The sequence below is a fragment of the Patagioenas fasciata genome, chromosome 1 (genome assembly GCF_037038585.1).
Source record: "Patagioenas fasciata isolate bPatFas1 chromosome 1, bPatFas1.hap1, whole genome shotgun sequence".
NCBI classification, from domain to species: Eukaryota; Metazoa; Chordata; class Aves; order Columbiformes; family Columbidae; genus Patagioenas; species Patagioenas fasciata.
Window position 1 is genome coordinate 2,572,336 of NC_092520.1, and position 20,598 is coordinate 2,592,933.

Genomic DNA, 20,598 nt, shown 5'->3' on the forward strand with positions numbered 1-20,598 from the left:
CGCGTATTGGAAGACCCTTTGCGCAGACAACTTTTTTGGAGATAAATTGAAGTGATTGACTCAATTCTGCTTTTCTTTTGTTCTCAGAGCTCCCGGTCTTCCACCATGAACCCTGTTTACAGCCCCGTCCAACCTGGGGCTCCCTACGGAAACCCGAAGAACATGGCGTATACAGGTAGGACTGGCGTTCGGCGGCTGTTTTGTGAATGTCCGTGTGCGAGTGGTCATTAATGAGTTAATGCCTTAGCGAGGGGAGAGTTCTCATGAGGGACCCAGGTGGGAACGTGACTTGTAGGAAAAACTCTTGGGAAAAGCCAACACAAAACTCTTGGGGAAGCCAACACAAAACTCTTGGGTGAGGCCAACACAAAACTCTTGGGTGAGGCCAACACAAAACTCTTGGGCGAAACCAACTCAAAACTCTTGGGCGAAACCAACTCAAAACTCTTGGGCGAAACCAACTCAAAACTCTTGGGTGAAGCCAACTCAGAACTCTTGGGGGAAGCCAACGCAAAACTCTTGGGTGAAGCCAACGCAAACCTCTTGGGTGAAGCCAACGCAAAACTCTTGGGTGAAACCAACTCAAACCTCTTGGGTGAAGCCAACTCAAAACTCTTGGGCGAAACCAACTCAAACCTCTTGGGTGAAGCCAATTCAAAACTCTTGGGCGAAGCCAACTCAAACCTCTTGGGTGAAGCCAACTCAAAACTCTTGGGCGAAACCAACTCAAACCTCTTGGGTGAAGCCAACGCGGCAAAGTCAGTGAGAAGAAATGGATCTGAGTTCACAAGGAGAGGATGCCCTGGAAATTCTAAAGAAAAGGATCAAAAAGGGGTTTTTTTGGAATAACAAAACAAGTAAAAAGTTACTGCAGGGTCAACTGGGAGCTGGAGGATTTGCCTCCAATGTTGATCGTGTGCTGTAGAAATGAAAAACGTGCGAGCGAGAGCTCAGGGTTTGGAGAACATGTAGTTGTTGTTATAGGCGTTGATTTAATCTGCGTTATTGACTGTTTTGTTTCCAAGTTACACTTTACTTGAGTTAATCTTATGTTCAACAGCAAGTTGGGTGTCTGAAGTCCCTCTTTAGAACCGAGTTGTCTGAAAAAGTCACCTTTAATACTCAAAAAAAGGCATTGAAATATGTTTATCATAATTATGTAACTAATGGGGAGCTGAAGTGTGCTGATTTGGAAAGAAAATCTCAGTTTAGGCGTATCTGTGGTTTCATGTTTACTGTCTGCTCTTCAGATCTTGGAAGCACCTTATAAAACCCGCCTTAAAATACTCCTTCTAACATTTTGTTGAATATAATTAGCTATTAATATAATATAATTAGCTACCAAGTGTCCTGTTGCGTTAAAACTTCCTTCTTTCCATTTGCATTGCCAGTTGCGTGTGTTGACTTTGACCTAACGTGCGAAATGGGAATGGATGTTAAATACTCTGAGCTGCTTCATTTACAGAATATTCTCATTGACTGTGGTGGTTATTTCAGCTGGTGGAGAGGAGAACAGTCCATACTCTGCTTTTTGCCCCATTTTTATTCAACTTTTCTTCTTTCCCCATCAAATTCCTTCATGCTGCTTTGTCTGAGATACTCGGAGGAGCTTTGGTCTCATAGTCAAAGCATTAGAGGCTCGGAATAAAATAATAGTGAATAATAGTCTCTTCAAAAATATCAGCGATACAAGAGGCCTGCGGATTCCAGTGATAGATGAGCCCGTGAGTGCACAGTTATTTTCCTACAACAAAAATAACAGCAATTTTGTGCTTTCCAGCACGAGGATGGTTTGGACAAGAGGCCACTTTTCTCCCACTTTGATTTGATTTCATTTGATTTTAACATGCGTTCACATCTCCACCTTCATATCCCTGCAGTGTAGATGGTCTAGATCTGCTTTCGTCCCATCCGGAATGTTTTAGAAGCTGCTTTCTGGCACTTCGTAAGACGATTTGATTTAAAAATGGAGGTGCAGATTGGATAGAATTTGTACCTTGACCTTCCTGGATGAATGAATTCTACACAACTGCTTTCTGAATGAGTCAAAAGGCAACACAAATGGGAAATTATCTTAAAAACCCTTACTGATTAATCACCATGAAGATTCACAGAATCACAGAATGGACTGGGTTGGAAAAGACCTCAGAGATCATCCAGTCCAAGCCTTGGTCCAACTCCAGTCCATTGACCAGATCATGGCACTAAGTGCCATGGCCAATCTCAGTTTCAAAACCTCCAGGGCCGGTGAGTCCAGCACCTCCCTGGGCAGCCATTCCAATGCTGACCACTCTCTCTGCACAGAATTGCTTTCTCATCTCCAGCCTCAATTTCCCCTGGCAGAGTTGAAGCCCATGCCCCCTTGTCCTATTGCTGACTGCCTGGGAGAAGAGCCCAATCCCCCCTGGCTAGAACTGCCCTTCAGGTCGTTCTAGAGAGTGCTGAGCTCAGCTCTAAGCCTCCTCTTCTCCAGACTGAACAAGCCCAGCTCCCTCAGCCTCTCCCCATGGGTCTTGTGTTCAAGTCCCTTCCCCAGTCTTGTTGCTCTTCTCTGGACCCGCTCCAGCACTTCAATCTCTTTCCTGAGCTGAGGGGCCCAGAACTGAACACAATACTCCAGGTGTGGCCTCCCCAGTGCAGAGCACAGGGGAAGGATCACTGCCCTTGTCCTGCTGACCACGCTGGTTTGGATACAGGACAGGACACCATTGGCCTTCTTGGCCACCTGGGCACACTGTTGGCTCCTGTTGAGCTTCCTGTCCATCAGTCCCCCCAGGTCCCTTTCTGCCTGACTGCTCTCCAGCCACTCTGTGCCAGCCTGGAGCGCTGCAGGGGGTTGTTGTGGCCAAAGTGCAGGACCCGGCACTTGGCCTTGTTGAACTTCATCCCACTGGAATCAGGAATCAGCTCATAATTATACCATGCAGTTAAATATATAAAATATATAAAATATATATATATGGTAGGGATTGTGGCCCCCATGAGACTGGTTTCACCCCAAACCATCACATTTTAGACATTTTAGCCATTTCTTTCCCAGAATTTGTAGGAAATTGAGATAAATTAATGGCAGATGTGCAAAACAAAGAAGAATTTGGAGACAGATCACACTGGAAAAAATCTAACAAGGTCTTTAGTTATGTCAGTGGCAAAACCAAGAGGGGAAGATACAAGTGACTGTTGGAACATAGGACACTGAAGCAGAAATTAAATGATATTTATAAATGATTTCTAAACGGTTTTTCCCATTGTGTAAGGAGTCAACGGGCTGAAATCTTACGACGCAACTCTGAAATAGAATATTATAGAATATTATTTTCTACTCGTTCTCGCTTCTTTGTTGTTGGTGGGTTAGGGAGAGGGGTCCATTTAAAGAGAAATAGAATGTACCAAATGGGCTGCTCGTGTGTTAGGGGCAATGGGACACCCTTGGCCCATACTCAACCAGTTGACATTCCATACATTTATTTGGATTCTTAATTTTGCCATCCTCGATCCTCCTTAAAGGAAACGTGAAGAACGGTTTATTTCCTGATATTTAAAGTGTGATCTTAATTAGATGAGTTTTTTTATGGGGAATTATTATTTTCTTTTTACTTTAAGCTTTTAAATAGAGTTACTTAGTGAAAGAAAAAGTGTTACATTCCCAAGGGAGGTGTTTATTGCCGGGTTTGTGCTCCAGTGGTTGCTTCTACTTCTCTAATTCGACTATTTTAGAACATCACGGGCAAACGGTGGTTGAGTGTTGTTTACTATTTAATTAAAACAAACTGTAATTAGCTTGAACCTTCTGTAAGCTGCCATTTTAATTGAGGTTAACTTTAAAATGGTCTTAAGTGCTCTCATTTGATTTTTAAATGGTAGAATTCGCTTCATCTGCCCCAAAAGTGCTGGTTTTCTTTTGCCACGTATCTCAACTCGTTCTGCGGAATCGTGGTTGAAGAATCAACGTCTCCCCGAGCTTGTTTGACTTCAAGCCCCAAACCATACAAACATTTGTTATAGTTGGTACCGTTATCATTTTCCCTACCCAAAGCTGATTAAAAGGCCCATTAGACGCTGTGATTCGTGAGCCTTGGGTGGGTGAGACTCCGTGTTCGTCGTCGTTATTACTGAATAATAAATGATAATAAAATCCGAGAGCCCAAAGATGTGAAGCTGGTTAGAAAACCTCCAAGGAGTTGGTGTCGCTTCGGTGCACGACACTTTCCCGGTCCTGCCATTGCCACAATGCTCGGAAAAGCCATTTTCCAGCTCAATTTTGAGCCCTTGATTTGCTTCAAACAAACCTGTTTAGATTCTACGTGCTGCGATGGACTATTTCTGTTCCTTCCCCTCTATACTTACGGAAGGTAAAATGCTTTTATTCAATAGATTATTTGAAATTTTAAAGGGAATATGACAAGTTCTGTCTTTCTAGTTTCTCACTCTTTATCCGTTCGGAAAAATCTCTAAACAATATGGATATATTTTCGTCTTTCTTTGGCCACAAATTACTGATGAGACCATTCCAGGTGACTGTCCCCTTCCACCTTTTCCCACATCCAACCCTCCACTTGCTCTCTGACAAAGATTCACAGTTTTCGTTCAGACTCCTTATACCAGACCTCAATCCACACACGATTTAATCTGGTCAACCAGATTCAGAATCGTTTTGCCCCATTTTAGGTCCCTGCAGTGTGGATGTGAGTGATCTCCTGAGCTGTTTTAATGTTAAGGGGTGAGAAAAGAGCATCGCCTGTGTGGTCTGGTTTACTTTCTGAGCCATCGGATTGTGTCCTAAAAGAGCTCACAGAATCACAGGGCGGTTGGGGTTCAAGGGACCTCTGGAGATCCCCCAGTCCAACCCACCTGCTCACGCAGGGTCACAGAGCAGATCACACAGGATCCCAGGGGGTTTGAATGGCTCAGAGAAGGAGACTCCACACCCACTCTGGGCAGCCTGGGCCAGGCTCTGGCACCTCCCAGCACACAAGGTTCTGCTCATGTTCAGATGGAACCAGCTATAAGGTGTATTGACGGCCGACTCAGATGTAGATGTCTACACAAAGTGGTTTGTGTTGGTCTTGAGTCCCATCCCTGGGGTTTGTGTCTAAACTACTCACTGCAGGTCTTCTAAAATGGTAAAAAAAACATTTTAAAGAGGTTGTCTGGACCAGGTTGTGTGTTTGGCTCTTGTGTGGGAAGGGAAAGGCAAACCCATCTTCAGAGGTGTGGGGCAAGGAATGATGGTCACTCTCTCTCTAGGCTGAATCACAGAATAGTTTGGGTTGGGACCTTCCCAGCTCCCCCAGTGCCACCCCTGCCATGAGCAGGGACATCTTCACCAGCTCAGGTTGCTCAGAGCCCCGTCCAGCCTGGCCTGGGATGTCTCCAGGGATGGTTCATCCACCACCTCTCTGGCCAACCTGGGCCGGGCTCTCACCACCCTCAGGGCAACAATTTCTTCCTCATATCTGGCCCAAATCCCCAATTGTTTTTTCTCTCAGAGAGGACTGGAAGGTAACACCCTCCATCACCCCCTTCCCTGGATTTTTGGAAAGATCAATCCGTTCTGCTGCTCCTCTGCTCCTTCTCCTTGCATTGCTCATTCCCTGAACTCTTTCACTCCATCCCAGCCATTTTTCCGTCTCTCTCGCAGCCCATGAGCCTGACCCAGCTGGCAAACACCTGCATGGGTCCAGGAGAGCTGGGCTCATTTCACCAGGAGGAACCTGACGCCTTTTAATAAAACCTCTTTGTGCGCCTGGGTTCTGTTTCGCTGCATTTCCAAAGTGGATTAACCTCAGAGTGCCCCGAGGCGCTTTTAAGGAGCCTCTACAGCGCACAAATGTGAGATAAATATTCAAGGGTTGCTGCTCGGCAAGTTTTATCCTGCACAACATTCACCAAAGTATTTTGGGGAAGGAGAGTTTGAATCGCATTTACAATTCATCTGTGATCTCGCTGTAAGATCCACTATGTTCCTCCTCAAGCAACAAATGCATCTTCTTCATTTTAAAGCATAAAATAGTCTTATTTCTGATGATTTAAGGAGAAACCCTGGCTAAGAGCTGTATCATTTATATGTAGAAATGCGCGGTGTCTCCCCGTGTCACTTGTCAGCCTTTTTTATGCTGTCTGCGAGGTCTGGGTTCATTTGCTTTTCGATTTAATGGATTTCCCTGCTTCTTCAAATGGCAAATCTCTGTGGGATTTTTGAGAGCGTTGAGAAAGAGATATGACAGTAATGTAGTTTTAATTTACGGTACAACGCACGCAGGAGGTTACGAGATTTTGTGATAGAGAACAGGTGTGGCTGGTAGGCAAATATGCGAGTCAACATATTAATGACTATCTTTTTCATGCTGGTGCGAAGGCATCGGTTTGATATTATCCTTGTGTGTCTGAAATCTTGGGGATCTTTCCGAGGGATTCCCCAGAAGGATTAAGGATTTGTGCGAGCTGATGCTCTTACGGTTGTGACTCATGCTGCAAAATCCGAAGCAAAAATTGTAGTTTAATTCCCTCGAAATCTTTGTGGAAAGGTGAACAGAAACGCGGCCAACGTCACTAAGTTGATCACCCTGGTTGCTGAGGATGGGTTTGTTCTAGGACCCTCCAAACTTCTCTTGGACGCAAGTGACCCCCAGCTCCATCCTTTTTGGGTGTGAGAAGCTCCAGCTCTTTCTCTGGTACTTCAGTCTCTCCCACCCGTGACTTGGGTTCCCTCCATGGGACCTCCGCATGCTCCAGAAGAGCGAGAAGCATCCCTGAGCTGGGCCCTTTGCTCATCTCCCAAATTACAAACTCAGTTTTATCCACCAAGGTGAACCCATGACATTTTTTGGGACGTCACGATGAACGGAGGGAATCAGCATCATCACCCTCTGGTCATTTTGGTGGCAGGACAGGAGGTGTGGGATTCTCACGTGTGTTTTTATCCTAATCTGTATCATTTGTGCTGGTTGTCGAACCCCAGACACAACTGCGTGTGTGAGGACTGACCTGATTTACACTTGACTGTTCATTTAATTTATTGCTATGTTGAAAACCCCTGCTTTTGTAGAAGATGGAAGGATGTTCGATAGGATTTCTACAGTCAGCTTTTAATCCTCCTTTGCATACTCTTTGTGGGACAAAGATAATTCTAGGCTTGATTTCAGCCTTTCTTATTAACTTCAAATTAAATTTTTGCTGCATTATTCTCTGGAAAGGCTGGGCCTTTGATAGCAGATTAGTTCTTTGGCCAAGGAAACCCAGTTCTTTCAGAAGCGCTCTGTGCGGAGAGGATAATTTAGGCTTCTTTCCCTTTCTTTTTGGCATTCCTCGGCACATTTGTGGGGAGTGTGGAGGAACGCGGGACAAATGGCTTTGGTGCTGAAGCGGGCAGCATTGGGGTGCTCCCCTTTTATTGTGCTTTTAAGACCTACATGCACATCTACCCCTTCCATTGATTGGGAAACGCCATTTCTGGATTTAATTAGGTGATCTGTTGCTTACCAGGTCTGTAAAACAGGCATTTTAAACTGTGTTCGGGGTGTTGAATTGATTTCAGGGTGATTAAAGATGTATGAAGTGGGTACAGTGAATATTTTTCCTCTGGCGTTTCTTCATGTTTATTAATTGGTGTGTATAGAGCAGACGGGAAAATCATACTTGACTGGGAGAAGAATGAGCTCTGACTTGTGTAGACTCTTGTTATTTTTATGTTTAAATGCATAATTTTCAGACAGGAATACTTCAAAACCACTTTGCTGAACTTGTCAGTGTTGGAAGCTGTTTGAGTTTCAGCGCTCTGGTACCTTATCAGTGATGGCTGATTCACCATCTTTGTAATCAATTAACATCATGTAATCAATTAACTTCCTTGAAGTCATAAAAAGAATAAAACTCCTGAGGAAATGAGGGACAACTTTTCTTGTTTGGGAGTGAAGGAGGAGGAAACAGAGGGATTTGGGGTGAGATTAGGGTTATTTATAGAATCACAGAATCATTTTAGTTGGAAAAGACCCTCAAGAACATGGAGTCCAACCGTTCCTCCACCCCTGGCACTGCCCCATGTCCTGAGAACCTCTTGTCCGTCTGTCCAACCCTCCAGGGATGGTGACTCCAGCACTGCCCTGGGCAGCCTGTTCCAATGCCCCACAGCCCTTTGGGGAAGAAATTGTTCCCACATCCAACCTCAACCTCCCCTGGTGCAACTTGAGGCCGTTTCCTCTGCTCCTGGCGCTTGTTCCTGGGGAGCAGAGCCCGACCCCCCTGGCTCCAAGCTCCTTTCAGGCAGTTCAGAGATCAGAAGGTCTCCCCTCAGCTCCTGTTCTCCAGCTGAACCCCCCAGGTCCCTCAGCCGCTCCCATCACACTTGTGCTCCAGCCCCTCACCAGCTCCGTTCCCTTCTCTCAACTCACTCCAGCACCTCAAGGCCTTTCTTGGCGTGAGGGGCCCAAAACTGCCCCCAGGATTGGCGGTTTGGCCTCCCCAGGTCCCAGCACAGGGACGGTCACTGCCCTGGGCCTGCTGGCCACACCAGTGCTGGTCCCAGCCAGGATGCTGGTGGCCTCTTGGCCACCTGGGCACACACTGGCTCATGTTCAGCCGCTGGCACCAACACCCCCAGCTCCTTTTCCGCTGGGCACTTTCCAGCCGCTCTTCCCCGAGCCTGTAGCGCTGCCTGGGGTTGCTGTGACCCCAGTGCAGGACCCGGCACTTGGCCTTGGTGAACCTCAGGCAATTGGCCTCAGCCCATCGACCCAGCCGGGCCAGACCCCTCTGTATGGCCTTCCCACCCTCCAGCACATCAACACTCCACCCAACTTGGTGTCACCTGCAAACTCACCAAAGGTGCACTTGATCCCTTTATCCAGATCAGTGATAAAGAGATTAAACAGAACTGACCCCAACACTGAGCCCTGGGGACACCACTCCTGACCAATCAACAACTGCATTTGGCTCCTTTCACCACTACTCTTTCAACCTGGCCATTCAGTCCGTGTTTTACACGTATATACCTGTGTTTCAAGACAAAAAAAAATCTTTCTTTCTTTTTGATGTTAGAAAGGAAGGCATAGTAAACTCCTTTGAAGAAGTTAAATCATAACATCTCATTATAAATGCTTGTAGGCCCGGCTGGTTTGGAGATCAGTCCAACCAATGTCAACCTTCCAAAGGGTTCCATCAAACCTCGGGGAATATCCCTCACCCCTTGTTTTGTAACTGTTTGTATAAGGTTTTACACGCTTTTGAGTTTCCCCGCGTTGTAAATCAACAGAATCACCTCAGATCTTAAAAGCGAACAAACCTCACGTTATGTTTTCCTCAATGACCCCATTGTGCGCCTTTTAATCCCGTGCGCTCGCTTAGGCCGCGGAGCTGCTCCATGCTCTGCCTCATTTCTTGGCTACAATATTGATTTTGGTTTTTCTCTCTAGTGGAAAAGAAATAAAGCGATTACATTTCTAGGGCTGAAGAGGGCTGGAGAAAACACGTGTGAGGCGAAGGAGAGAAAAAACATAGGTGGAATAGAAGCGATGGCCTTGGAAACATGTTTTGAAGGGAAAAATACTCCTTCATTTAAAGAAAATACAAGGTGAGCAGAGAATTTTGTGTGTCAGTTACTTTTGTACGGTATTGGCACATAGTCTGGAATTCTGCACTCCGTGAAGAAATAAGCTTTATTTTTAAGCACGAGCCCTTCCAAAGCATGTAGACCAATTCCAACCAATGATTTAGGCTTTTAAAACAGTATTAAAATGGGTGAATATATTTTTATCCTTGTTTTGATTCTTAGTCTCTGTACATCATAGAATGCAACTCTTTTGGTGGCTTTGTTCATTTATAGCGTATTTCTAAGCCATCTTATTATTTTTCTTTATTTATTCATGGTTCTATTGTTTTGCACCATTTAAACTTCATTTCCTACATGCTCCCTTTACTTTGCTGCCGAACAACAAACCTCTGTAGTCAATAATCACATTGACCATCTTGGTATCATCTCCACACCTTGAGGTCACGTTTCCAAGTCACGCTTGATACACCATACATCAAATTAAAACTTATTTTGGCCTCGTTGCTTTCCAAACCTCCATCATCATTCTTTCCCTCCCCATAACTATCTCTAGATAAAATTAAAATGAGATCCCCCCGCCTGCTCGGAACCTCTCACTTCCAACTTAAAAATCTCAGCGACTCTAAAATAAATGCCTTTTCCTGCCTATTCTTTTCCTGCCGTTTGCCGTTCAAATTCACATCCTCGCTTGTTTTTCTCGGCTTGCACACCGCGCACTCAATACCTCTTAAATCCCCAGGTGCTTCAATTAAGTGATTGCAAATAAGCTCCAATATGCCTCATGATCCATTGAAAACCCTTAATATTTGCTGCCTTTCCTCCCCCGCTTCCCCCCCCGTTATTTTTTGTCAGTGAATAAGTGCTTAGGTACTTGTTATATTTTTGCAGTCTAATGGCAATAAATTAAAATTGTGTGGCTTGACTTCTGGAAACGTCTTTGTAGATTAAATATTGAGTTTTTCCTCCTCTCCCAGCGCACAATTATTTTCTACGCTGTACGTAGTCAATGTGATTCAGTCTTTATGTGGAGAAACCTGATCCGATCCAGGGGTCGTAAAGGACTTTTCATAAGCTTCAGAAACAGTTCCCTGCTTTGGACCACATCTGTAAATTACCCAGTGTATTTTCCTACTGTGTTTTATACCTGACGTCTTAGTTTTGGTTTAACGGGGATCAGCTTTCCCAAAGCAGCGTGGTTGAGCTCTGCCTTATTAATCTCTTTTTCCATGCCGTTGAACCTCGTCTGAAACCAAAATCAGGAGTTTCTTATATGCAAAAATGCATTCGTATAGTTATTTTGAAGTGCCTGCTTTCCCCTCTCCCCGCGCTCGCTGGCATTCGGCCTCGTTTCATCTCCTGCAGTACTGGGCTAGAATTTTAATGTCTCTGCGGCCAGCGATGATTTATTAGATCCCAAAGCCCTGGCTCAGAGTGCAGGAAGAAAATATTGCATCAGCGGGCTGGCTTGGCACTGCTCAAATAAATGAGCCCTGAAAGACTCTTTAGTGTTACGGCCTTTTTCAGCTTCCCCTCTCCTCGCCCCCATCGGTCCTTCCCGCGTCCCCGACCTCTGAATTTCTGCTGATGCTCACAATTGCCATCTCCGGGTCTTTTTTTAACTAAAAACGCGTTTGTCGTGTCATCTAAAGCCCTTTGAGTACCTTCACATGGGGTCAAGATGGAGCCGTAATCCTCACGTTGGGAAAGAAATGAAGTCTTTATGATAGGGTGTAATGATGAACGGGTGATGAACGGGTGGTGCCCAAGCATCACAACCCATGGGGAAGATGTCCCTGTGGTCCTTCTTCTGTCTCTGGGGGGACAACCCTGTGGGTCATGAACGGATCGTGCCGAAGCATCACAACCCATGGGGAAGATGTCCCTGTGGTCCTTCTTCTGTCTCTGGGGGGACAACCCTGTGGGTCATGAACGGGTGGTGCCAAAGCATCACAACCCATGGGGAAGATGTCCCTGTGGTCCTTCTTCTGTCTCTGGGGGGACAACCCTGTGGGTCATGAACGGGTGGTGCCAAAGCATCACAACCCATGGGGAAGATGTCCCTGTGGTCCTTCTTCTGTCTCTGGGGGGACAACCCTGTGGGTCATGAACGGGTGGTGCTGAAGCATCACAACCCATGGGGAAGATGTCCCTGTGGTCCTTCTTCTGTCTTTGGGGGGACGACCCTGTGGGTCATGAACGGGTGGTGCCAAAGCATCACAACCCATGGGGAAGATGTCCCTGTGGTCCTTCTTCTGTCTCTGGGGGGACAACCCTGTGGGTCATGAACGGGTGGTGCCAAAGCATCACAACCCATGGGGAAGATGTCCCTGTGGTCCTTCTTCTGTCTCTGGGGGGACAACCCTGTGGCTTGGAGTGGATATTTTGCCTACTGTAGGTTTTCCTTTCCATCGAGCTTAGAGGATTCGATAAATCTTTGTGTAGCCAGGAGGAAAATTGCACTGCTGCTCGAAATGTCCCCGCAGGTCAAGGCACGATGAGTTACGTGTTATCTGTCGCTGCATTTATTTTTCTCTTGGATGTGCTGATAGAGAGGTGATTTAATTTTGTGTATTTTGCCACCTTCACAGGACAGAACTAAGAGCGGTAAGAGCGTTGTCGTTGCTCCGTCACTGAAGGGACTGGGTTTTGGTCACCTCTGCTGCTGGGATCACTGTGTTCCCAGCCACCCCACCAAGATGTCACTGTGCTGGGCTCCTCCGTTGGGTGACCATCTCTATTTGTGATATAAAGTAAAGCAGAAAGGAGCTGATCCCACTGTTTACAGATCATCCGGCTGTGTTTGCTGCTGGTGCTGGTCCTAGCGATCCTCATGGTGTCACCAGCAGAAGGCAGGTGTTGGGTGGAGACAATCAGTGTCCTGCGGGCAGAGGACACTTGGGAGCTGTGTTAGGTGTGCAAAGCTGCTACACCCCATGTGTCTGAAATACTGGGGGCACATCTCATGTCTGCAACAGAGCCTGTTGTGGAATCACAGAGTGGTTTGGGTTCAAAGTGACCTTTGAAGATCATCTAGTCCATGTCTAGTGCTGTGCCACTTAAAATCATCAGATCATTTTGGTTGGAAGACACCGTCAAGATCATCAAGTCCAACCATTAATCCAACACTGGTACTAAACCATAGAATCAAAGAGCTCAGAGGCCCGTCCAACCCGGCCTGGGATGTCTCCAGGGATGGTTCATCCACCACCTCTCTGGACAACCTGGGCCAGGCTCTCACCACCCTCAGGGCCAACAGTTTTTTCCTCATCTCCATTCTGAATTTCCCTCCTGTAGTTTAAAACCATCATCTCTTGTCCTATCACAACAGCCCCTGCTCAAAAGTCTGTCCCCATCTTTCTTCTCAGCCCCTTTTAAGTCCAGAAAGGCCGCACTAAGGTCTCCCCAGCGCTTCTCTTCTCCAGCTGAACACCCCAGCTCTCTCAGCCTGTCCTCCCAGCAGAGCTGTTCCAGCCTCGCATCATTCCTGGGGCTCCTCTGGCCCCTCTCCAGCAGCTCTATGTCTTTCTGGTACCAAGGTCCTGTATCAGCGCTGACCTGGGGAAACAAACCCAGCGCTTCAATATTCCCGAGAAGAGCAGCAGAATGTGGCCACCACCCCAGTGCTGGCCGTGCCCCCTTCCAAAACCGATCCCCAGCAGGTCCTTGTAGAGTCCTAAGAAGAATAAAAAACATAATCAGGCTGGAAAGATGAGCTCTTGGAAGAAGTATAAGAGTGGAACCTTGAAGTAATGGCAGGTGGAGACCTTCATAACTCATGATTAAGAAATTCTCTTTAGTAAGCAACCAAAGGCACCTTCTGCCTTTATGCTTGAGTTGTTACCATCCATTTACACCCAGAAATGATGTTACTGTCTCTTGTTATTAGAAACCCAAAGTATTGCAGAGAAGAGCATCCGTCTCTAGGGAGAAGTTGTCCACGTTGGTGGCATTCCTAGGAGATGCAGAGCACGTGACACCCGTGAATGAAATCAGACAGGGGATAAAAATGGGATTTTAACAGCCTAACAGTGACTTGATTCGTTCAGAAAGATGAGTGTGTGTGCAGCTGAACTTCTGCTTACCTCGAGTTTCTTCTTATTTCCAGTCGGTCACTATTTCTTGAGGTGAAGACCATTTTGTGCTGCGTGTACAGTGTGGGTAAAGACGTGCACTGCTTAGGCATTCTGTTGCCTGCAATACTTCTCCTCTCCCCTCAAAACAGTTAAGGAAGCAGTAGGGTAATTAACTATCATAGGAATTCCAAGGTGAACAGCAATTTTTTATAAGCATTGACACGGTTATGATTACGTCCCATGCTTGGAAACATTCAACGCCAGGCTCGATGGGCTCTGAGCAACCTGAGCTGGTGAAGATGTCCCTGCTTATGGCAGGGGTGGCACTGGGGGAGCTTTGAAGGTCCCTTCAACCCAAACTATTCTATAATTCTCTGAAGGATGATGCTCACCTGGAAGGGAGGAGAGTCTGTGCACATGGGCCTGCCGTTCGCTTTCCATCTTACCCAGTGTTCCCACACCAAAATCCGCTTGTCAAACCGCAGGGACTCCAGGTAAGGAGGGGAAGTGGCATCAGCGCAGCCTTAACTAGGCTTGGTCCTAGTCATTTGTCTCTGTTAAAATGATAAATCATTCAAGTTGCCGCTTCCCTGAATGTTTGTGGTGCTTCTGCCTCAAGTGTTTGGCCCAAGGGACCTGGCTGCTCCCCGCCAACGCTTCTGCCGCTTGGCCTGTAGTAAAGATAACGTTATCAGAGCCCTGAAGGGCAGAGGAGAATGTCTCCCTCAAAAACACATCTCTGGCTTCTTTTCTATCCTCTCGGTGGCTGTGGAGTTTTTAAATCTCTTTTTTTAAGCAGACAGTGCATTATCCTCCCCAGCTGGCTGGTTCCGTCGAGGCGATAATGTGTAATTCTCCCCTCGTGGATGTTCGACCCGTCATGAATAAAGACGAAGTAGAAGCGGAACGCTTTCCCGTTAATTCCAAACTCCGGTTCGCATGACAACAGGTTACAACTCTCTTCATTGCCATGACAATCTCCGGCAAAACTGTGAAAACGTCGTCTTCGGAGTTATTTTTAGTTTGTCCTCTATTCCCATGGAGACCAACTTTTACTTGAAGTGTTTGATGCTTTGTGCTTGGAGCCTTTAATGAGCCTCCCGGAGTATGGAAGTCAGAGACCTCCGGGGTCAACCGCTCCCTGAATGGTCTGTACAGGACGTTTTTCTACCGCTTTGTTGGATTACATCCACTTCTTTATGCTTCATTGTGTGATTTTTAACATTTACATTTGCTCTGGCGCCTGCGCGCTTGCGTTCTTCTTTACATACGAACCTATTTGTTGCGTAAAATTCTGCACCGGACGCTGGAAAAAACCTGCGAAGGAGAAAGAAAAATTATAGGAGACTGTGAACAAGACACATAAAGTGGTTTTTGGGGAAAAAAATTGCACAGAAATGGAGTTTTTTCTCTGTCTCCATAACAGTTTACAAGGGAAGTTTTACTGCAGTAACGTTTGCTCAATCAACCAAAGAAATGTCCTAGCGTATCATTAAGCAATATTGCAAGTCACATCAATTAGAAAAGGAAATAAAAGTACTTTGTGAAGCTCCCTTTTCCCCACGCTTCTATTTTCTCTGTAACCGACTTGTGTGACCCAGGGGAGTCTCCCAATCATCAGCCGGCATTAGGAATTAAAAGTAATAACAATAAATAGCAGGAAACCAGGTTGCACCCATCAGACCTTTTCCCAAAAGCTGAACAAGGCCGAGTGTCAACTACTTGGGATTTATGAATGATTTATCTTCTTCAGCGAGTGTGAACGTGGCTGGAAGGATTTCATTTCTATTCATCATTTCTGGAATAAATGAGTTCCTACGGCACTTGAGCATTTTTTCCACATCTTGTAACTCTTATGAAGCATCTTGATAGACATCTGAAATTGTCGTATCTTTAAGATTATCCTGTTGCTCTTAGTTCTGCTTCTTCTGCCTTTGTCGCGGGTGATGAAGTTGGTGTTGGTCAGTGCTCCTATTTCTTGAAGTAAAACTGGTTGGTTTAAGAGGCGCAAATATACAGATAATATAGGTAGATACATAGATAGATAGATAGATAAGATAGATCGAGAGATAGATAGATAGATAGATAGATAGATAGATAGATAGATAGATAGTTGGATAGACAAATAGATAGATATACAGATTAGATAGATAGAGAGAGATAGATAGACAGACAAATAGATATACAGATTAGATAGATAGATAGATAGATAGATAGATAGATAGATAGATAGATAGATCTACAAATATACAGATAATATTTCTATCAAGGAGCTGATACACCATCCTAAATGATGTAAAATCTTTGCCACTCCATGGTAATTAAATCCTTTTGCTGTTTAAGGTCACTTTGAATATTTTACAGCCAATAAGAGCCATCAGAATAGTTTTTTAATCTCTCTTACTTGCAGAATCTCAATATTCATTGGGGACCTTTTGCATTTTCCACGTGGACTCAAAATATAACAAGGTTTTTCCATCACTCCGCCCTCACCTCTAACCTTGTATTGTTATTTTAATAGTGGGGTTTCACAGGAAGGTTAATGGTTCAGTTAGGACGGGTAGTTATGAAATACGGCTGATTTTTGGAGCTCTGACCATGGAGATCGAGATTTTCATCCTGATGTTGCTCAGAATTCTCCAAAGTGCAAAGATCTGGGCTAATGCTGAGGATATAACACCCAAATGAAATAATGATCTTTAAATCCCCTTGTTATTTTTTCATACCACTGCTTGTAGACCACGTAATGCTGATACTACATGATAAATGACATTAATTTTAAGATGTGTGGCTGTATCTTCCTAAATGTTTCTGCAGAATTTTATACGCATGCTGTACTCAAAATATTTTTTCCCTTTTCCTGTGTGTGTTTAAGAGGGTATTTAGTTTTTCCCAGTAGCATTTGTTGCTGTATTGGATGCTATAATTAGCAATAAAGGACATAGGTAATGGAATTTACACAAGTTATTTGTGGCACTGTAGATAGTTTTCATATTGAATTATTCTCTTTTTTTGCTTAGGATTTTTCAGTGTTATTTGGAATGGAATGGAATGGAATGGCATGGAATGGCATGGCATGGAATGGCATGGCATGGAATGGAATGGAATGGAATGGCATGGCATGGCATGGAATGGCATGGAATAGAGTAGAGAAATGGAATTGAATGGAGTAGAGAAATGGAACGGAGCGGAACAGAACGGAAGAATAGGATAGGATAGGATAGGATAGGATAGGATAGGATAGGATAGGATAGGATGGAATGGAATGGAATGGAATGGAATGGAATGGAATGGAATGGAATGGAATGGAGTAGAGGAAAGGAGTGGAAAGGAGTGGAAAGGAGTGGAAAGGAGTGGAAAGGAGTGGAATGGAACGGAATAGAATAGAATAGAATAGAATAGAATAGAATAGAATAGAATAGAATAGAATAGAATAGAATAGAATAGAATAGAATAGAATAGGACTGTTCAATAAACCTGTGTCCTGGTTTTGTTAAAAAACAAGTTTCTCTTTTAGTGAATTTTTGCCTGTCAGCTAAAGCCTTCATATTAGCTGCATTTTCCTGGAGAACCCAACACATGTTTTGGTTAAACCTAGCAATGGAATGTCACCCCGCAATCCTAACCCTCGACAACCTGCAATGATCATCTAGTGATCATCTTGGGCTGACCAAGTTAACACATGTTATAAAGGGCATTGTTATGTGATTTTTTATTTGCACTTCTGCGACCGGCGAGTTAGTTTTGTGCGACACGTTGATTCTGTGATTTCTCCTTAATGTAGATTCCGCTCCAATGACTTTTGGACTAAACAAAGCCTTGGAGATATAAGAAAGCTGAGTAAAATCCTTACACCTTTGGGAGAGTTTCTCTGTGTGATCGCACTCTTACCCCAAAAAAAGCATCAACTTGGAGAATGGGCTTGTAAAGATTTGTAAATGGAAACCATCTGCAACTATTCTCAATATTTCTTGTTAGAAAAAAACCCAGGGTAATGTGCAAGAGCTTCGTTCCATCGGTAAATAAGAACAGCAAACAGCTCCAGGCGGCTGGCGCATTTTTTCCTTGGATACCAAACCAAGTCATCCCAAGCAGGAATCTGTTCTGAGATATTTCTTTTTTACTACAATAAACAAATCTTTGAAGCCTTGAGGTGAAGGAGCAAACAAAAATGTAGAACAATAACTTAGGAAAGGACGATGTTGTTTTGTGCCCCTCAAAAATATTGCTGATATTTATTGTAGTGTTCTTGTGATAACGTGGGGATTGTTTTCTGTTTGACCGCAGCCAACTTCTGCTGCTGGTTGGGTTCTTGGCTTCTTCTCAGCGGTGACAGTTTTAAGTCCTGTCTGTGTGAGGACATTTTATTGTACTCCGGTTGGAAAATATATTGAGAATCAAGATGTGTCTTGAGTGCAGAGCCTTAAATTTCCTCTCCTGGACTACTAAATGTATTTTTTTTGCAGGGTGAATGCCCAGCCCTGAATTATTCAGGACTTTTCTCTCTTGTATGTTCATCTGAGCTCCTTTCAAGTGCAGCGTCTGTGGAGCATCTCAACCAAATTTCCAGTGATCTCTTTCCAATGATCTCATTGGGGTCTCCTGTGCAGGGACAGGAGTTGGACTCAATGATCCTTGTGGGTCCCTCCCAACTCAGGATGTTCTGTGATTCTTTTTACCTCCAGCTTTGTCCTTCAGGCTCCTCGACATGTCTTGGAGATTCACCTTCTCCATCAACTTAGGACGTTTCGTCACCTCTTGTCCTTCAGAGGTTCTACTTTGTTCCTCCTCCAGCTTTCCATGGGGTCCCCATTGGGGTCTGTCCTTGCTCTCTTTTTGCTTCAGTTGCAGAAAATAATATCTTTCAATTGAAAATTTGCAGATCTTCCAAACTAGGATGGTTTGGGTTGAAGGGACCTTCAAAGCCCCCCCAGTGCCACCCTTGCCATGAGCAGGGACATCTTCACCAGCTCAGGTTGCTCAGAGCCCCGTCCAGCCTGGCCTGGGATGTCTCCAGGGATGGTTCATCCACCACCTCTCTGGCCAACCTAGACCAGGCTCTCACCACCCTAAGGCGAAAGAATTTATTCCTCCTTTCTCATCTAAATCTCCCCTCTTTCAGTTTAAAGCCATCACCCCTTGTCCTGTCACTCCATGCCCTTGTAAAAAGTCCCACTCCAGCTTTCTTGTGGGTCACCTTTAGATACTGGAAGGCTGCTATAAGGTCTCTTTCTGCTTAGACTTATTTCTTCTTAATCACCACAAAATCCGACCTTTTTCATCTTTCTTTGTCTGTGCTCTTATTTCTGGATTCCTATGGAAAGCACTTAAGTGCTTCACCAGCCAGCAGAGCTGGTACAATTGGGGTCATCTTTAACCCAAGACTTTATCGAGATTGCCAGCTTGCTTCTCTCTTTGGTTTCAATTTGTTCTGAGGGGGAGAAGAAGAAGGGGAAGGGAGGGGAGGGGAGGGGAGGGGAGGGGAGGGGAGGGGAGGGGAGGGGAGGGGAGGGGAGGGGAGGGAAGGGAAGGGAAGGGAAGGGAAGGGAAGGGAAGGGAAGGGAAGGGAAGGGAAGGGAAGGGAAGGGAAGGGAAGGGAAGGGAAGGGAAGGGAAGGGAAGGGAAGGGAAGGGAAGGGAAGGGAAGGGAAGGGAAGGGAAGGGAAGGGAAGGGAAGGGAAGGGAAGGGAAGGGAAGGGAAGGGAAGGGAAGGGAAGGGAAGGAGACCTACAATGGTCATCATTAGTGCTAGAGATAGGTTATGGTTGGACTTGTTGATCTTGAGGGCCTCTCCAACCAGAATGATTCTTTAATTCTGTCTAGTTCACCTGGCTGACCCAAAGTTAAACCAAATTATTAAGGGCATTGTCCAAATGCCTTTTTAAACACTGACAAGCTCGGGGCATCGACCACCTCTCCAGGAAGCCTGTTCCAGTATTGGACCTGCGACTTGGTTTTCTCACCCTTTTGGCAGAATCATGATAGAAAAAATTTCCAGGTTGAGGAGACATTTCTCATCCTTGGTTTTAACTGAATTTTGAGAAGATGTCTCCCAGAGCTTGCTGAAGAGCCTTAGAATGTGGATCAACATTTCCACTTTATTTTTAGGGGAGGAAATTACTTCTTGCAATGGGGAGACACAAGGTGGTCTTAATCACCAAGAACGTTCTTCCTTGTGTAGTATTTTGGTGAGATGAATGAGGGCAGCTCACACAGCCTTGGGCTGTGTAATTGAAAAGAAATAGGGTTGGGGAAATAGATGCAAGACTAATGATGGTGGGTGAAACTTTCCAGTTCTACGTCATGACTTCAGCTGCCGTCCTGGGAATTGCCGGGATGTGGGGATTATCAAATTGAGTGGGTGCTTCTGGTTTCTGTATTAAAGCAGGAAGGGATCTTGTATTTATGTGAAAAAGTATTTAGGATGGTAGCCTGGTATAAAAAATCAAAGGGAACTGATGTGTGAGACTGGTAAGAGGCGAGCAAAGGGAAATTCAGGAGGCGTTTGCCATAAGTTTGGTATCAAACCCTGCCAGATGTTGGCTCAGCGAATGGGTTGCGACTGATTATCCACCGACTCATTTCCCTTCCAGCTCTTACGTTAACCAAGAGTTAAATCATCCCTAGAAGTCCCTGGGGCTTCCTTGACTAATTTACTGCTCAAGGTGGTCCAGGTGGTTCTCGGCAGGTCCGTCTGGCAGCAGCTTGAACCCATCTGGCCCCGTTTTGGCCTTGGAAAAACCTTTCCTGCTTCCCCGGGGAAGTTTATCACAAAATCTTTGCTTTCAAAAGTGTTCAAGAAACTGAGCAAGATAAAGCAACTACTGATAAGTCTGTTGGTTGTTTGTAGGTCAGACTGAATGACTTCTGCTGCAAAACCGTGCATGACTTTTTTATCGTGAGCAAGAAAATGTGGGAGCAAATGTCATCCATGGGGAGAGCCCAAATCACGTGTATTTAGGAAGAGTAATGTGTGGTC

At 45.2% G+C, this 20,598-nt stretch overlaps 1 protein-coding gene across 5 annotated transcripts in view; it reads left to right on the top strand.

Annotated features, from left to right (window-relative positions):
• Positions 1–20,598, top strand: part of FAM168A (family with sequence similarity 168 member A) — a 197,715-nt gene that overhangs the window by 95,538 nt on the left and 81,579 nt on the right. For all 5 annotated transcript variants that reach the window (XM_065833833.2, XM_065833843.2, XM_065833858.2 and 2 more), the window contains one exon: positions 88–175. In XM_065833833.2, coding sequence (XP_065689905.1) covers positions 106–175 — 70 coding nt within the window. In that variant the 5' untranslated portion in view covers positions 88–105. The remainder of the gene's footprint in view (positions 1–87; positions 176–20,598) is intronic.